Source organism: Triticum dicoccoides, chromosome 1B (assembly GCF_002162155.2).
Source record: "Triticum dicoccoides isolate Atlit2015 ecotype Zavitan chromosome 1B, WEW_v2.0, whole genome shotgun sequence".
Classification (NCBI taxonomy): Eukaryota; Viridiplantae; Streptophyta; class Magnoliopsida; order Poales; family Poaceae; genus Triticum; species Triticum dicoccoides.
Genome location: NC_041381.1, coordinates 693,624,310 through 693,640,757, shown reverse-complemented (window position 1 = coordinate 693,640,757; position 16,448 = coordinate 693,624,310). Strand labels below are relative to the sequence as shown.

General features: G+C 41.1%; 1 protein-coding gene across 1 annotated transcript; it reads right to left on the bottom strand.

Moving 5' to 3' along the window:
* Window positions 1-6,862: 6,862 nt before the first annotated feature.
* On the bottom strand, window positions 6,863-7,927 carry LOC119350980 (vegetative cell wall protein gp1-like). The gene is made up of 2 exons (XM_037618562.1): window positions 7,303-7,927; window positions 6,863-7,207 (listed from the first exon to the last, which is right to left on the bottom strand). Exons 1-2 carry the CDS (start codon window positions 7,925-7,927, stop codon window positions 7,131-7,133), a joined length of 702 nt encoding a protein of 233 aa, XP_037474459.1. The 3' UTR covers window positions 6,863-7,130.
* Window positions 7,928-16,448: the final 8,521 nt, after the last annotated feature.

Here is a 16,448-nt window from a genome sequence, read left to right as displayed (position 1 = left end):
TTGTCAGTTATTGCTTATACGCAATTAAGTTTATCATATTGTTATTGTTTGGAATTTGGCTTTTTATGCATTGTCCTGGCACCTGCATAGAATGATGTGGTATGGAGCTTGGCAATTGTTATGATATTTCTAAACAAGTCTCTCAAGCTAGATATGGTATGGCTACTTTTTTCAAGAAGATGTCTTCTTGAACTATGCTGATGTGTTGCCTACCACATTAATCTTTCTTTTCTTTGGCTTGATGCGGGAGGCCCTAATGGACTCTGAAGTAGTTTAGTTTAATCAAATTCTTTTGAGTAAAATGTTGAAAACCACTTGCATTATTTGAGCCCTTCCTTTTTGAGAAAAAAATATATTGGGCCTCTTTGTTGTAACTTGTAACACATAACCGAATGCAACACAGTTACCTCCTTCACATTTTATAACACGCATATTGTTCCGAGATTTAACTTTGGCCCGCAACTAGACCAATACTATGTGAGTTATGCGGCCATAATAATTATACTGTTCAACACCTTTCTCAATTGGGATTTCAATTGCATAATGTTACGATATGATATATAAGACACATTTTTTTGGTTAAATAAAACACAAGCAACACATGTTTGTGAGGGGTGCATCAGCATGCGATTCTGAAGGAGTTCGTGGCGGTCCAAGCCTTTATAACTAATGGCAATGGTGGGTGATTTGCAGCAAGTCTAGTGGTATTAAGTGTGTCTTGATGCGCTTAACATGGAATCAATTTGGACCATTAGACATGGATGGTTGAGCGGTTAGTATGTTTTGAGTCAAGCAAAAATGATGCTTTTTATATTAGTAGAAATAACTAGATGGTCAAATTTGAACCTCCAAATGTGTGTGAGCCTCTTATAAACTAGAGATGAGAGGATATTGTTGTAGGAAATATGAATCAGAAGCGAAAGTATATATATGAGACCAATGGATTTTCAAATCCAGTCAATGGCATGGTCCCGAAATTGCTTCAATTGTCCATCATTGAGCACAACCTTCCACATGAACGAGACCGCGCCGATGACTCCAACAGCCATGAACATGGTCATGACTACCACATTGTATAGTACATTATTGAGTCATTGCAATTTATAGTTAAAAATTAACTGACCATCCATCCAGTGGTTGCCACAATTCTCTTAGAGCATAGTCCATATTTTGTTAGTATTTTCCTTCCTTTTGTTTCAATCATCACCCACTATATAGTAGTTCTATTTTGAATTATGAAATGGTTCAGGATGTCATTTCCCACCGGAGTTTGGTAAAAAAATGCCTTGCGTATAAACTTTTTAGATTGATGAATACAATCTAGTTCTAGTATTATTGCTATTGATCATTGGATGTCGCTCATATATGTGGAGACAACCGGCCTTGTGGGTATTGATGGCCCATGGAAGGGGCTTGTCAACATGTAAATAGGCACCTTAGAGAAGTGGGAGGAACTTGTCAATTTATAAACAAATACCAATGAGAAGATGAAGGTGGTGTCTATTGCGAGATTCAGAGGACTAGATAAAAATACACTTGCTATAATGCAAAAAATTATCATAAACAACTCAAGATTTCTTGGAATTTTGGCAAATATTCATTTCTCCAGTCTTCAAGATCTGGTCCATTTTTTTAGGTCAACGAGCAAATATATTACTCACTGACATGGTTACATTCCGAGATCATCAAATTCCTAAGACTGACAGAGATATTAGATATCGGGGAAGTGTCGCTGGTTATCCTGTCCTTGGCAGCAAGTTCATGGGGTAGGCCATTTGCTTTTTTTTCCTTGTTACACTAATGTGTGAAGACAAGAAGAATGACAAGGTTGTCTGCCAGAAGGGAAAAAACACACAGACCGGTTTGCTGCGTTAGTCTGGAGCTCTCGTCCGATAGCATAACAGCCTAGCTCATAAATCACAGGGCCCTGTACACAACGATTAGTTCTTTAAGTCTCATCAGCGCTGTTGTGGCTTATGCTTCTTCCACGGACGAACATGTATTGATATGCTTGCATGCAAAGACAAACACGCGCTCTCCCTCTGTGATCCCTGATTACGACACCAATGTTGCTTTCTCTCGTCTCTAGAATAAAAGAGGCATTAGAGTTGGTACCATAACAGTTTCAGCCACAGACCGATGGCGACAAAGCTAGTCCATTTTGTGACTTAATGACATACATATAATACAATTAGAAAAATTAATCAAATACCGTAGTTGCTAAAAATTATGTTGATGTTATACAAATTTCAACATTTATCATTACAGTAATTTCAAGTAGTACATTATATAGTATAAATATTTTTTATCTTTTGAGACATTATCTCTTAGAAAATATTCTTTAAATGTAGTCTCTGCAAGACAAAGGAAAAAAATACGAAAAAACTCAAGCTTGTGCAAATTAACTTATCACTTAAATGAATTATAGTGAATACATATGCATCTCTGTCCATGTTAGTATCAGGTATCTAGGTAATTAAATAATGAAAGTGTATTGACTAACAAATTCTCGATAGAGGTCTCAAGAGTATAGTGTAAGTAAATATAAAGTTCTAGAGTGTTGTACTCGCACAACTCAATCTAGAGCCTGCACACATGATGATTTGGAAAGCCATATGCCGCAATAGATTCACAACCGATCTTACAATCTAACGAGGAGTTCTAAAGAGCAACAAAAAGGGGTAGTGCCCGAAGGATTGACTAGTGACACAGTGATTTACTTCCTGGCCCCTAGAAGGGCAATGGCCCTACATCTTGTTTATATTTTAAATCTCTTTCCAAGATATTCTAAACATTATAGATAACAATCTCCTCCCATGTTTTTTCTAGATAAGTATCTCGTCCAACAATATGTCTTGTATGTAGCAGCACATATTACACATTCAAACCATGTCAGAAGCATGTTTTATATGACCTAGCTTATTACTTGGAGGAGAATGAAACCACATATCAAGGTTCAGTAGAGACTGCGGATCCATTGACCACTGCAACACCAAAATCACGACAATACATGTTTCTAGGGCAGCAAACTAGATTGTATCCAGTAAGCATGCCAGTTGCATGTGCTGGTGGTGTTGCCATCATCACGAGCAGGTAGACTTATACGGGGTGAAAGACAATGAATACTTGGATGATGCTATTCGCCATCTTTTAAGAGCATCTACAACCGGACGGGGCAAATCTAGGCCCCTATACGTCTGGGCGCGTCCGCACAGCATCGGTCCGCCTCCACTTTGTCCTCCTTTCTAACCACATCCTCCACCTTTGAAACCTCAAAACCATGCAAATACATGCATGTCGATCATTAGCGTGTCTGAGAATAGCACCAATCTGCCCTCACTTTGTCCTCATTTGTAACCACAACCAATACTTTTGAAATCTCAAATCCATGCAAACACATGCACGTCGATCATTACACACCACAAATGAATAGCTCACACAAATAAAAATTATTTATACATAAAAATACATAGTTCAAATATACAATTTGTTCACAATACATAACTGAAACATAAAATACATAGTCCATTGGTTTCGAACGTGGATCCACATATGCTCCACAAGATTATTGAGAACTTGCATGTGCATCTGTTGATCTCGAGAAAGTTAAAAACATGCTCTGCCACTTGTTCCGGGAAGCAGACCTGAGCTCCGGGCTTCTCAAAATCATGTGTGTGGTCTGCCCCTTCGTCCTCATCGTCCACAATCATGTTGTGCAAGATTACACAAAGTTTCATGAGCTGCCAAAGTGTCTTCGGTTCCCACATCATTGCAGGTCCACGAATAGTACCCCAACGGGCTTGGAGCACTCTGAATTCCCTTTCCACATCCTTAGTAGCACATTCTTGAATTTATGCAAAGAAAAAAAATTGTTTCCTTCCATTGAGATTCAGATATGGTCTTCACACACGCCGCCATTAAGGATAGATACCATCGGCAAGGTAGTACCCCATGGTGTAGTTATGCCTGTTGAAAGTGTTGTTGCACGAGGAGTCTCCCCATAATAAAGTATCTTGACAATGGAGATCGTTGTAGCAGATTGATGTCATTGTTAGAACCAGGCATGCCAGAAAAGCATGCCAAATCCACAAGTTCTTCGATGCCACTGCAAGTATGATGGTGGCCTCTTTGGTGTGACCTTGGTACTGCCCGCACAAACCTTTGGGGGTAGTTATTACATTGAAAATGCATGCAATCAACTGAATCAAGCATGCTTGGAAAACATCTTGCCGCTCCAGTTGTTGCTATCAACCTTTTTGTGTCCTCTACAGTTGGTTCTCTCACATAATCCACTCCAAACACCTTCACCAAGTTGCATGCAAATTGCACCATGGTATTCAAGCATGTAGTCTCTCTCATCCGGATTTTAACATCAATGGCATCTGTAGCCTTATCATAAGCAAGCATCCTGAGGGCAGCCGTGCATTTCTATAGAGAGAAGTAAAGTTGCCCGCAACAATCCTTCCTCAACTTGAAATAGTCATCAGCCTCCTCCATGTCATCCACTACACACATGAGCAAATCTTTGCTCATTTGGAAGCGGCATCAAAAAAACCCTTCATGGTATGTTGGGTCCGGTTTGAAGTAACCCTTATAGAGAAGCTTTGCACTGGTGATCCTATGCGAGGAACAACTCTCCTACCCTTGAAGTTCAACACATGCTTCTCTTGCTTCTCTAATTCTTCCTCGATGCTCATCATTATCATCATTTCAACATCCTTGTTGTCTGAATCTGACAAATCGATGAACTCTCTATATGAATTCTTTAAGGTCCTTGGTTTCATATTAATCATGTGACGACGAATCCATCATTTTCCTACAAAGGATTTAAAGAATAAAAAGTTTACTCGAGCATTTGATTGAACACATAAAACATGATGTGTATGTCCGGAGGATTTGCATGTACCGGGGCGGCATCTGGTGGCGGCATGGTCATCTGCGTTGTGGGTTGGGGACGATGGCGGAGCTACAATGGTGGCAATGGCGAGGAATCAAAAGAATGAATGATTGCGGTACATGGAAAGTCTACGATGTTTGCCACTTGGATGCATTTGGATTGGGAGGCTTGGAGACATATGTTTGCTTTTATTCTTGGAATTGGTCACTAGTTTTCTTCAACCACGAGGTCATGAGTCGGGAACCCGGCAATTCGGGATGATGTTGTGATGGGAGGGACTTTTATGCCACTTTTTAGTGGCTGAATCTTTGGAGCTGTATTTTTCCTTTGTTAGCGAGACTTGTTTCAGTGGGCAGTTTTCTCGGCATTTGTCCAATGAGAAGTGTTCATTTTAAAGAAATTTAGTCGTCTTACCAATGCTAGCAGCTTCAAAAGCATGAAAGTAGTAGTGTTGGTCCTGTTTGTTATCTTAAAGAAGTTAGCGGTTATTAAAAGAAGTTATTTGGATGTTGTAATAGAACGAGTTTCTTTTTCATCAAATCACCAGTTAAGTTATTCAACTCTTGCTTATATGCAATGACACTCAGCATGTCGTTATTGTTTTGAATTGGGCTCTTTTATGCATGTTCCTAGCAGTCTAGCACCTGAATCCCCGTACCGCGAGTCCATAACTGGCACTGATTGTGCAACAACTGCTAGGAAGCACAGTAGTAGCACAAATCATTACATACATATCCTCAATTTGGATGTGCTCTTCATTCGCATTTTCCAACTCAAAGAAAATTAAGTAAACTTCATCCTTTGGGGTAAGTCGACGATGTTCCTCTTCCCGTTCTAGTGCCTCGTTTTCTTTTCGAAAATGATGGTAAACCCCCAGGCTCTACATCGATTGATGCCGATGACAAAGAGGCACTTGGTGTTGACTAAGAAGGCCGTTGCTAGGTTAGGAAGGTTGGCTGTCTGCCTTACTCTCTTTACCCCTCTAGTTTTCCCCTTTCCCTGTCATGCTCTGCTTTGGCTCCCTTTGCTCTTTCCCTCTCTTGCTCTGATTTGGGTTCCTCTGCTCTCATGATCAAGCACGTAGAACCAATGGAGTTCAGCTATGTTTTTTTTTCTAGAATACACACAAGCATGCGTATTATCTATTGATAGAAGAAGAGGCTAGACGCATATCCACAAGTTTACAACTCTAGCAGGATCGCCAACCACCCAAGATACATAAGGAGACTACTCGCCAGAGACCCACCTAAACAACGCCGAGAAAATAGCCAGCACATCAACTCTGAAAAGCTTAGCCATCTGCACTTTCCTTCCTCAAGGATCCGCCTAAGAACAAAACCCACAGATGAAGACGCATTGTCAAATACAACGGAGTTCCTTTGCATCCAAATTTCCCACATCACGAGGACGATCATGGAGTTGAAGTCCTTCCTGGAATGAGTCGTTGGTGATAGCGATGTGGACCATTCCTGCACACCGTCCGTAGCCGTAGGTGCCCAATCCTCCTTGCCCCAAGCTGAGAGGACTTCGTGCCAAATCTGTCTGGCAAAGGAGTTCAGCTATGTTGTGTAGCAATTCTTGGCTACGTAGCTGATCAATTCTGGGGTATAGGGAATTTGGCTGAGAGGAGAGACACATGGTAGGAATGGTGCGTCTGATCTCCAAAAACTCCTGGTGGCATGCATGATTATCATCGTCTTAAAATAAGTGTTAGTACAAAGTTGTACTAAAGTTAAAGTTGAGACACTTATAATTTTGGGACGGAGGGAGTAGCACTTAGAGAACCTAACGGCAACAGATTTAAACGAGCTGCCAAGATAACAGAGGTAGCAAAAGTTGGGTCATAGATGTAAGCTTTCATGTACAACTTCCAACGGAGCCGGCATGCACGCAGGCTTATATATCAGATCTACCCAGAGTTAATTCTGGGCCATAGCACAAGTAAACAATACAGAAATAACGACATGAATCACCAAGCATGCACCGATCTAGCATAATACTTATTATCCATGGGATCCCATTATCCATTGACAACGATTACATCATGTGACGGAGATCTTACATGACTTTGTATACTTATATGATAACTAAGTAGCACTAGGAGCTACATATGAGAGACGTTCTAAACCCCTAAACGCTAGCTGATATCTTTCTCTGATCCTACCTAAACAAAACCAACTTAAACGCTATATAATCTAACAAAAGCATCGGCGATCTGTGCATCCTTTTGCTCCTATGGTGATGGCGCGGGGGAAGCAGCGTGAGGCGCCGGAGTCGTGGCAGGAGGCGTCAACGGTGGCAAGGGTTGGGCTGTCAAATCATCACCAATGCAAGTTAATTAATCTCCTAAAAAAAGCAGCACATATGAAGGAAAGCACACAGAACAAGGTTAGTAATTAACTTACTGCCGCAGGAGAAAATCGTCTGGATGGGTATCATGGCGCCACACCTGAGCGGGAGGATGATCATGCGGATCGGATCTATGGGCTTGGGGAAGAGCTTGCTCATGCCGCCGTTGTTGTTCAGGCCGTGGCAGAGGCAGATCGGCGCGGTGCTGACGACCGACTTGAGGCCGTCGCAGCACGCGTCCGGTGGCGAGAAGACCGTGATGTTGGTGAGGTAGTCCATGCACGGTATCATGGCCGTCAATGGTGTCAGGCACTCCTTTGGCGGCGGCGGGCTTGGCGAGCCGGTGGGAAGCGGGAGGTGTGGGAGGCTCGGCGGTGCATGAGATGGAGGGGTGCCCGGTGCACCACCAGGGAGCGGCCCGAACAGCGGCGGCAAGCCGGGGATCTGAGGAAGTGGCGGGAAAAGGGAGCGGAATATCGGTGGTAGGCTAGGCATGCCGGGGATCTGAGGCAGCGGCAGCCCGGGAAGAGGCGGGGAGCCTCCATCGGCCGTGGTGGTGGCTGTGGCTTCTTCTTGGTTTGCGGCGGCGGCGGGCTGGACCCTCGCCTCGGACGGCTGCAGCGTCGCGACGATGGCCAGCAGGGCGAGGAGCACGGCCACGGTGTACTTGGAGCGCGCCATTGTTTGCGTGAGGGGAGGATGCGTGGATCGGTTGATGGCATTCGTGTGTTTGCCCAACTATTTATACTGCTCCGGCCGGCCGGTAGGGCACGTTAGAGATAGACAAGTTTGAATATTTTTTAACCATTTGAAAATTTTATCCAACTAGATTGAGGTCTGTTTGGGTTGTGGTTTCCTTCAATTTCCTGCTACCTTTACGAGTAAAGAAAGATGCAGCTCGGGTACGCATGGATTAAGCAGAGTCCCTGTACGACGTCCTCTCTATGCAGATAGAGCTGGAGGTTCAAACGAGTCCATTTGCATTCGACACACGTTGAGGTGGATAAGATTCTCTTTTTCCTTTTTTAAACTGGTATTATTTTGAAATGTTTTATAACTGGTTATTATTTCCATTCATTCTTTGAAAAAACACCATTTCTTTTCAAATTTGGAACTCGTGGGATATAATATTGTTTGTTAAAACAAAGACAACACAAATCGCACGACGTGGATCCGAGTTGAATTGCAAAATTGCACATGCATGCCCACCTTGAAAAACACTACCGGCGGCCGGAGTTCTTGGGAAAGTACGAGGACAGTTTTTTTTTGATATGTACAAGGGCATACGTACATATACTATTCGGGTTATCTTTCGGCTGGCAATGTATCTACTTTCTTGAATACGCAAGGACTTATGTATCATTTCATTGATAAGCTTTAAAAAAAATCATTTCATTGATCTCGCGCATCAATCACTCTTGCACAATGCAATGGCTTGATCATGCGCCGAAAAGCGACCAACACGGATGGACGATGAATCTCGGCTACGTCTAAGGCAGCAATGCATCTAGCCCATGAGCTCCGGCGGCCGCCCAGGACTTTGCTTCATCTCCAATGGTCATGGTAAGCCGAGAGACCAATGGTTGATCGGCCTCAAAGACACAAGCATTTCGGGCCTTCCAAAGCCACCATTCCATGAGGATGATCATGGAGGTTGTGCTTCGACACTGCCCGACAGGAACCATGACGTAGGATGCCGCCCACTAGTTGAGGAAGTTGTTGTTCGCGCTTGGCAATGGAGTCACTACCCACCATGATAGGTACTCATGCCACACTTAATGCGAGAATGAACAACCCACAAGCAAGTGATGCATGGTCTTGGGCTCCTGGTCATAAAGAACAAAGAGGGGTGCATCTGGTAACCCACACCTCTGCACTCGCTCGGCAGTCCAACACTGATCTTGGAGAGCAAGCCAAATTAATTTTTTGATTTGAAATTGCACCCAGCTCTTCTAATTCAAGTCATCTATGGGAACCCCCAACAGCCCGAGCAGAAGCACCGCATAGCAGGAGGTGGCTCGACTGTGGTTTAGGTAACTGCTCGGTCTCCTCCTTCATGCACCCACTACAGCTAATTGGGCAACAGCCAAAAGGATTTTGAGGTACGTGAAGAATACACTGATAGTTGGTCTCACATTCAGCAAATCATCATCTACTCTTGTAAGTGCATTTTCTGATGTGGATTGGGCTGGCTGCGTGGATGATAGAAGGTGTACTGGTGGGTTTACCATATTCTATGGACCAAACCTAATATCATTAGTGTGCAAAGAAACTTGCAACCGTTTCCAGGGCATGTACAGAAGCGGAATATAAAGCACTAGCAAATGCAATAGCAGAGGTTATCTGTGTCCAGTCTATGCTGAAAGAACTTAAGGTTCCGCAAATGCAACCCGTGTTTTTGATGTGATAATCTTTGTGCTACTTATTTATCTGCTAACTCAGTTTTTCATGGCAAGACAAACCATATTGAAATAGATTTTCACTTTGTCAGAGAACGTGTTGCAAACGTACAACTAGAGGTCAGATTTGTCCCTCAAGTGTAGGGTAGTTAGAGAGATTGTTTTCTTTTAATCTTGTTTAGCCTTACTAGGAATTATGCCCGTGCGTTGCTACGGGATGGATAGGCAATGGTTGAAGAGAGGGTGGTACACGGATGAATTCTACCGAGTGCATTTTTTCTCTGACTTTGAAGCACATTCTTCAAGAGTTCAGTTACGAATTCAAAGGATTTTCGAAGTAAGAGCACGCATGATGTTTTTTTTATGACTGTATGACTTCAATGTGACATTGTAGATTAGACCGTCAATATATAATAAATATATTGTGACAACACATACCTCACCAGTAAATTTACCATCGTATTGATATCACACAGTAAAAATTTCTTATACTTCGCCTAGTGTCGAAGCATGTTGTGTGTGTGTGCTCACTGGGAAGTCCTTGTCGCATGGATGTATAACTTCTTATGCTGTCGTGATATATGTAGGATTGCTCCACCGCAGTTCAATCTTTGCTTAGAGTGTTGCGCCTCAATTGTTGGTTCTTTTGTTCTGGTTGCATATTTGTGTCTTTCTGCCTTTTCCATGCACACTTTTTTATCATCTGTGTTGGCTTCATGTTTGCATTTTTTTTGTGTATTCTTTTGCAACCGGGTCAAATCTTTAGTTCTTTTGCTTAGTGGATAGGCTTCACATCACCTTTTCAGTTTTTCCTGTTTTTCTTCGTTAGTCATTCATGCATACCCCTTTTATCTCTTTTTCTTCTTTGTTCTTTGCCATCTCCATGACTCGAGATTGCCATCCAAATTACTTTCCTGCATGAGAGTTTTGGATACTATATGAATCTGTTGTTGATTAAAAAACTGGTATAAAATCTACATCAGAAATAGAGCATATGTAGCTACTTATAAATAAATCTAATGACACTGGATATGAGCATCGGAATATATGTGTTGTTTGCATGCTAGAGTATTGTGTTTTTCCTTGAAGCAATTTAGATAGCAGAAAAATGATATTAAAGTAAGAGCATTGCTATATACACCATGTTTTTCGTCCGACTCTTCACTAGAAGTTTTAGATAAGTATGTCGATACCTAGTGACAAAGCATACCAGACCAGCATATTAACCATTGCACACACATCGAATAATAAAAATGTCGTATATGTAATACCTCAGAAGTAATTTTACATGGATGCAATTGTTTTTGTTTCTCCATAGCATCAATGTTTTGGTCAAAAGGATGTATAAGTTGGTTGCCTTGTTCCTCCATACCACCTTCAACATGACCATATTCAAGGACATCAAGCATGTCATCTTCTTCCTGATCCGGAACAACAACCTTATTGAGAACAGTTAAAGACTTTGTGGTCATGACATGTAAATACCTATATTTTGATGCCGATATTTTACTATACACTCATATAAACCGAAATCAGCAGCACCCGGAGATAATTTATGTATGTACTTTATTGGACGTCCAGGCATACATGTTGCCGCCGTGTCCGTGTGTGACCCGAGCTATTTAGTCAATATGAGTACGTCAAAAAATACAAACAGATACAAATCCAACTTCAATAAAAATGTAGAACCAAAGCCGCAATCGTGTGCATGTAGATTCGGCAAGAAAGAAAATGCATGCACAGCCAAGCGGTTTTTTTAGCATCAATACAGACACAAGCGCTCATATACACGCGCATACACTCACCCCCATGAACGCACACACGCACACCCTACTCCTATGAGTACCTCCCACTGAAAGCGCATCGTCGGAAATCCTAAAATAAATCCAAAAATAATGTGAGCACCAGGATTTGAACCCTGGTGGATTGGGGATAACACTGTCCATCTAACCATCTCAACCACAGGTTGATTCACCACAGCCAAGCGGTTTGATGGATAAAAGAGCGTGTCCCTCCTAGTCAATTCTTATTTCTTTAATCAACCTATAGTTACTTATATTATCAAATCTAGCTAATCTTTATTCGGTGAATGCTCCCGTGTCCAGCCCATTCGGGTGTCCGTTGCAACAAATTATCCAGCTGTGGCTAAAAAAAGAAAAGACAACGAAACGTGTTGTCAGATCCGGAGATCCCACACGCACCGCTGTCTATCTCGCCAACACGTTTCGTTCCCCCACACTCCGGATTCCCTTTCCTATCTTCTCTCCTCTTCTCTCTGTCCAGCGGGGAACGAGAATCCAGTCCTTCTCAATGGCCGCCGCTGCTTCAAGGCCTCCCCGCAGAGCTCTCGATCCAGATCAGATCCAGGCCACCACCGAGCCCCTCGACCACCTCCTCCTTCCTCTTTGCCCTCGCGCACGCCGCCCCACTGGAGCTCAGTGCCTCCCCGCAGCGCCTACTGTTAGATTAATTGGCTTTAGGCTAGTCAACTTTAGGACTTAATCTCGGACTAGAACATCAGTATTATGCGGAAGCGTACAAACTTACATTGATTGGCGAAATCCCATGGCTGCTCGATGCAGCCCCTTGTGTAGCCCATGGCTGCACCTTGGGGTCTCCGGCGATGAAGATATGGCTGGAAGAAAAGCAGCACGTAGATGGTGTGGACGTGCATCAGGAACGCCGCTGTAGGGGCCACCGGCACTGACCTTGCGGTGGCCGGCGGTGGTAGTCGGCCTTCCAGCACATCAGCTCCCTTTTTTTAGGATCGGTTGTTAGCACTCTGGAGTTTAACCCGTTTGTGTTTTTCTTTTCTTATCTGAACAGGTACGTGACCTCTTCCTTTTATATGGGAACTGATGGACCGGGGACCGAAACCAAAACAATGGGTTTGGGTGCCCCCGATCAAAGCACCAACGTGGGATTGGACTCCCCTTCTTTTTATCTCGGTCTATTACAACCTGAGATAAATTCCAACATTCTCCCCCTTGATCGTAAGGTTAACAAACATCATAAGCCCACTCTTAATAGAAATAACATACCAAAGTAATGTGTTACAATGACCAATGAGATAATGAGATATCAGTGAACCTCAGTACCTATAGTACATCATTCTATCTCGAGATGGAAACATAATACTTTATGGGAGTTGGTTTATATGATGGTCCTAATTTCCAGGATCAAAAGGCTTTATGAACCCATGCCGGCAAGATATCATCATAAAATGGGTGGTAAGCCTTTAGTAAGCGGTACCGCAAAACTTTATAAATCAAACACCATAGGTTTGATCCTGGACTCTATGTTTCACAACAGAGACATTATGTCAATGGTTTTGGCAATAACAATTGACTTGTTGTTACTCACATAGAGAATTGCGTGCTCATAATCGCAGTAAGTGTCTTAGAGATGTTGTCTATCACTCTTAACTCGGGAATAAAACTTCTTGACATACAACCTGCCCAATAGCCTCTTGGCATGCCACATAAGTAAGTGCATTATTTCTAATGCCATCAGTGTCATTATAGAGCTTTTCCACGATATAGCTCCATGTGCGAGAGTGAGGATGTAACATAGCGTGGAAACTTTAAGATCCACACATCTCGCAGAAGCAATGTCCGAATATCCCAGGATATCGAAGTTATTAGACTTCTTATTAGTGAGCATGTAAACTTTATTCTCTTGCATATCTGCAAGACATTTCTCGGCTTTTCCAGTGGTCCATTTCTGGACTTACTTGTATATTTGCCAATTATCCCGATCACAAAACAAGGGCATGTTCATACTTGAATACACATATTGCTTCCGACAACTGAAGCATAAGGAACCGACATTATCTGATCAGTTCATAATGGTTCCTTGGACACTAAAATATCCATCTCTTATTGCCCTTGACTTTAGTAGCAGGTGCGATAAGAGTACTACCACATAATATTTTCTTTCGTACTCTATCGATGCATGTCTTCATGATAAAACTTATACCACTTTTGGAATCTTGGCGAAACTCGACACAAACAAAGTATAGGGCATGACCAAGATTCTTTATGTCATAAATGGAAGGTAGAAAATTCTTGGTCCCGCCAAAAATATTCCATCTTCTCAAGGTAGTATACTTACTCCCCCTGGTTTTATGGTATGAGTGTCCCGACGCTTTCTTATTTCATAATTGAATTTCTTGGGGCAACATACCTTGTGTTAACTTCACCTATTTGACGAAACCTTACGGTTAAGTCATACATACATTCTTAACTTAGTCAACACAAGAGTATGTTATAATAATAACACAAGCGTCAAAACAACTCACCGAGGAAACTCTATTGAGTTCCATACATCATTAGAGCTCATTATCACACAAGCCTCTAAGATGACCATTCACACACATTATGAATCACACGGAAATTGTTAAGTCTCAACATTGAGTATTGCAATATGCATTTCTTCTCAACTTACCTGATGCGTATGAACAATGATCTACTGGAGTTATCCTTAAGATTCCTGTTCATACGCTCCAGTTCCCCCATGATCACTTTATTTGAAAAAAATGGAAAACATATCCAATATCTTGATAATAATCATTTAAGTTCTAAACCACAACACCGTTGGGCTGAAGATGGAAAAGAACCTAATGAATTGTGACAAATGATTATAAATGACGATAGTCAAAAATATAACCACGAGCCACGTGATACTAACAAGCTTGCCATTTGAGTGAAGTGCGACATATGATTATAAATGATGTTGGTCATATATATAATCAACATGTTACATCATGATGGTCATTAGACTAGCAAGCTTCACTTTAGCATTCATGTGTGCTTCATAATGCTCATAAGGGATTAAGTACACATTATCGTAATAAAATGAGTAATTTTTATCCATTCTTCTAAATAAGACTTGTTGCATCTTAATTAGATAATTGACATTAGTATATGATTTTCATACATTCTCCAACCAAGACTTCTCGTTGGTTCTATCTTTAATTGGAGAATTAACATACATATTTTGATCTAAGTAAGAGAAGTGAACGTGATATCTCATATTAAACGAGACTTCCATTCTCCCCCTCGAAATGTGGTCTAAAACCACAATTTCGATGAGGTCTCATTATTTACACTTCTCTTACATCTTTAATTGTAACATAACACATAATCTTTACAAATGATCCATTCAGATGAAAAACATAACTTGTCTCACCCTAGGGCGAAACTAACGTTACATAATTGGAGTTAACTTGATAACACAGAAAATCATGTCATATGTTCGAGAAACAAGAAATAAGTTTCTGCAGTAACTGGGAGCAAGAACAAACATCATCAATTAGATGAAGAATTAAGTATCTCCAAATCCTAGTGGAATAAATCCAATAGTTTTCACTTTAAACCCCATTGCATTAGTAATGTGCATGATAGCACATGCATTTTGAGACCTCTCCCAATGTCCGCTTTAACATCATGATTAAATCTGTAAACCTTAGTGGCAGAGAAACATTGTGAGATTCCTTACATGAGAAAATGATCTCCACTCTCCACACAGAAAAGTTATTTACGTAAGGGTTGTCTATGCCAAAATGGAAGTTGGCATCATTATTAATGTTCATTGCTATGAAAACAGAAGACATCGTTATGAACATCACAACAAAACATCAAGCATGAATTAACCATGCAATGAGATGAATAAAAAATGATTAATTTATTCTAATCTGCATTATCATTGGGCAAATAACGAAAAAAAAACTTATTCATTCATAAATGACACATAAAAATAATCAACATTGGTCAGAATATCATCAATCGCCATTATGAATTTGGCTCACTAAATCTCTAATCAAAACTTCTCGTTGGTTCCATTTTGATTAGAAAAACATAAAATCACATAAAGACCAGCAAGAATATTAACTAAATTACTAACCATCATTAACATAAAGTAGCATTAAAGTGTAATCCATTATGTCATAGGACACAAGGATTCATAACCTGTTGTAGTTATCTTGAACTTAAAATTTTGACACTTAATGAACATTGAAAATAACATTAAAAAAATAAGTGTCAAAATTATCATTAAAATTCTAAACGACATACAATGAAGGTGACATTGGAATTAACATATAAATATAAATGTTATTGCGAGAGAGTAGACTTCAAAGTTACAGTCAGTCTAAAAAGACATTAATATTATCGTCAGGTTATCATAACATTTTCCAGGTAATATGGACATAAATTTTCATAAGGATTCACGAAATGCATTATGTTGCGAGAGGGTACATGGAAAGTCTACGATGTTTGCCACTTGGATGCATTTGGATTGGGAGGCTTGGAGACATATATTTGCTTTTATTCTTGGAATTGGTCACTAGTTTTCTTCAACCACGAGGTCATGAGTCAGGAACCCGGCAATTCGGGATGATGTTGTGATGGGAGGGACTTTTATGCCACTTTTTAGTGGCTGAATCTTTGGAGCTGTATTTTTCCTTTGTTAGCGAGACTTGTTTCAGTGGGCAGTTTTCTCGGCATTTGTCCAATGAGAAGTGTTCATTTTAAAGAAATTTAGTCGTCTTACCAATGCTAGCAGCTTCAAAAGCATGAAAGTAGTAGTGTTGGTCCTGTTTGTTATCTTAAAGAAGTTAGCGGTTATTAAAAGAAGTTATTTGGATGTTGTAATAGAACGAGTTTCTTTTTCATCAAATCACCAGTTAAGTTATTCAACTCTTGCTTATATGCAATGACACTCAGCATGTCGTTATTGTTTTGAATTGGGCTCTTTTATGCATGTTCCTAGCAGTCTAGCACCTGAATCCCCGTACCGCGAGT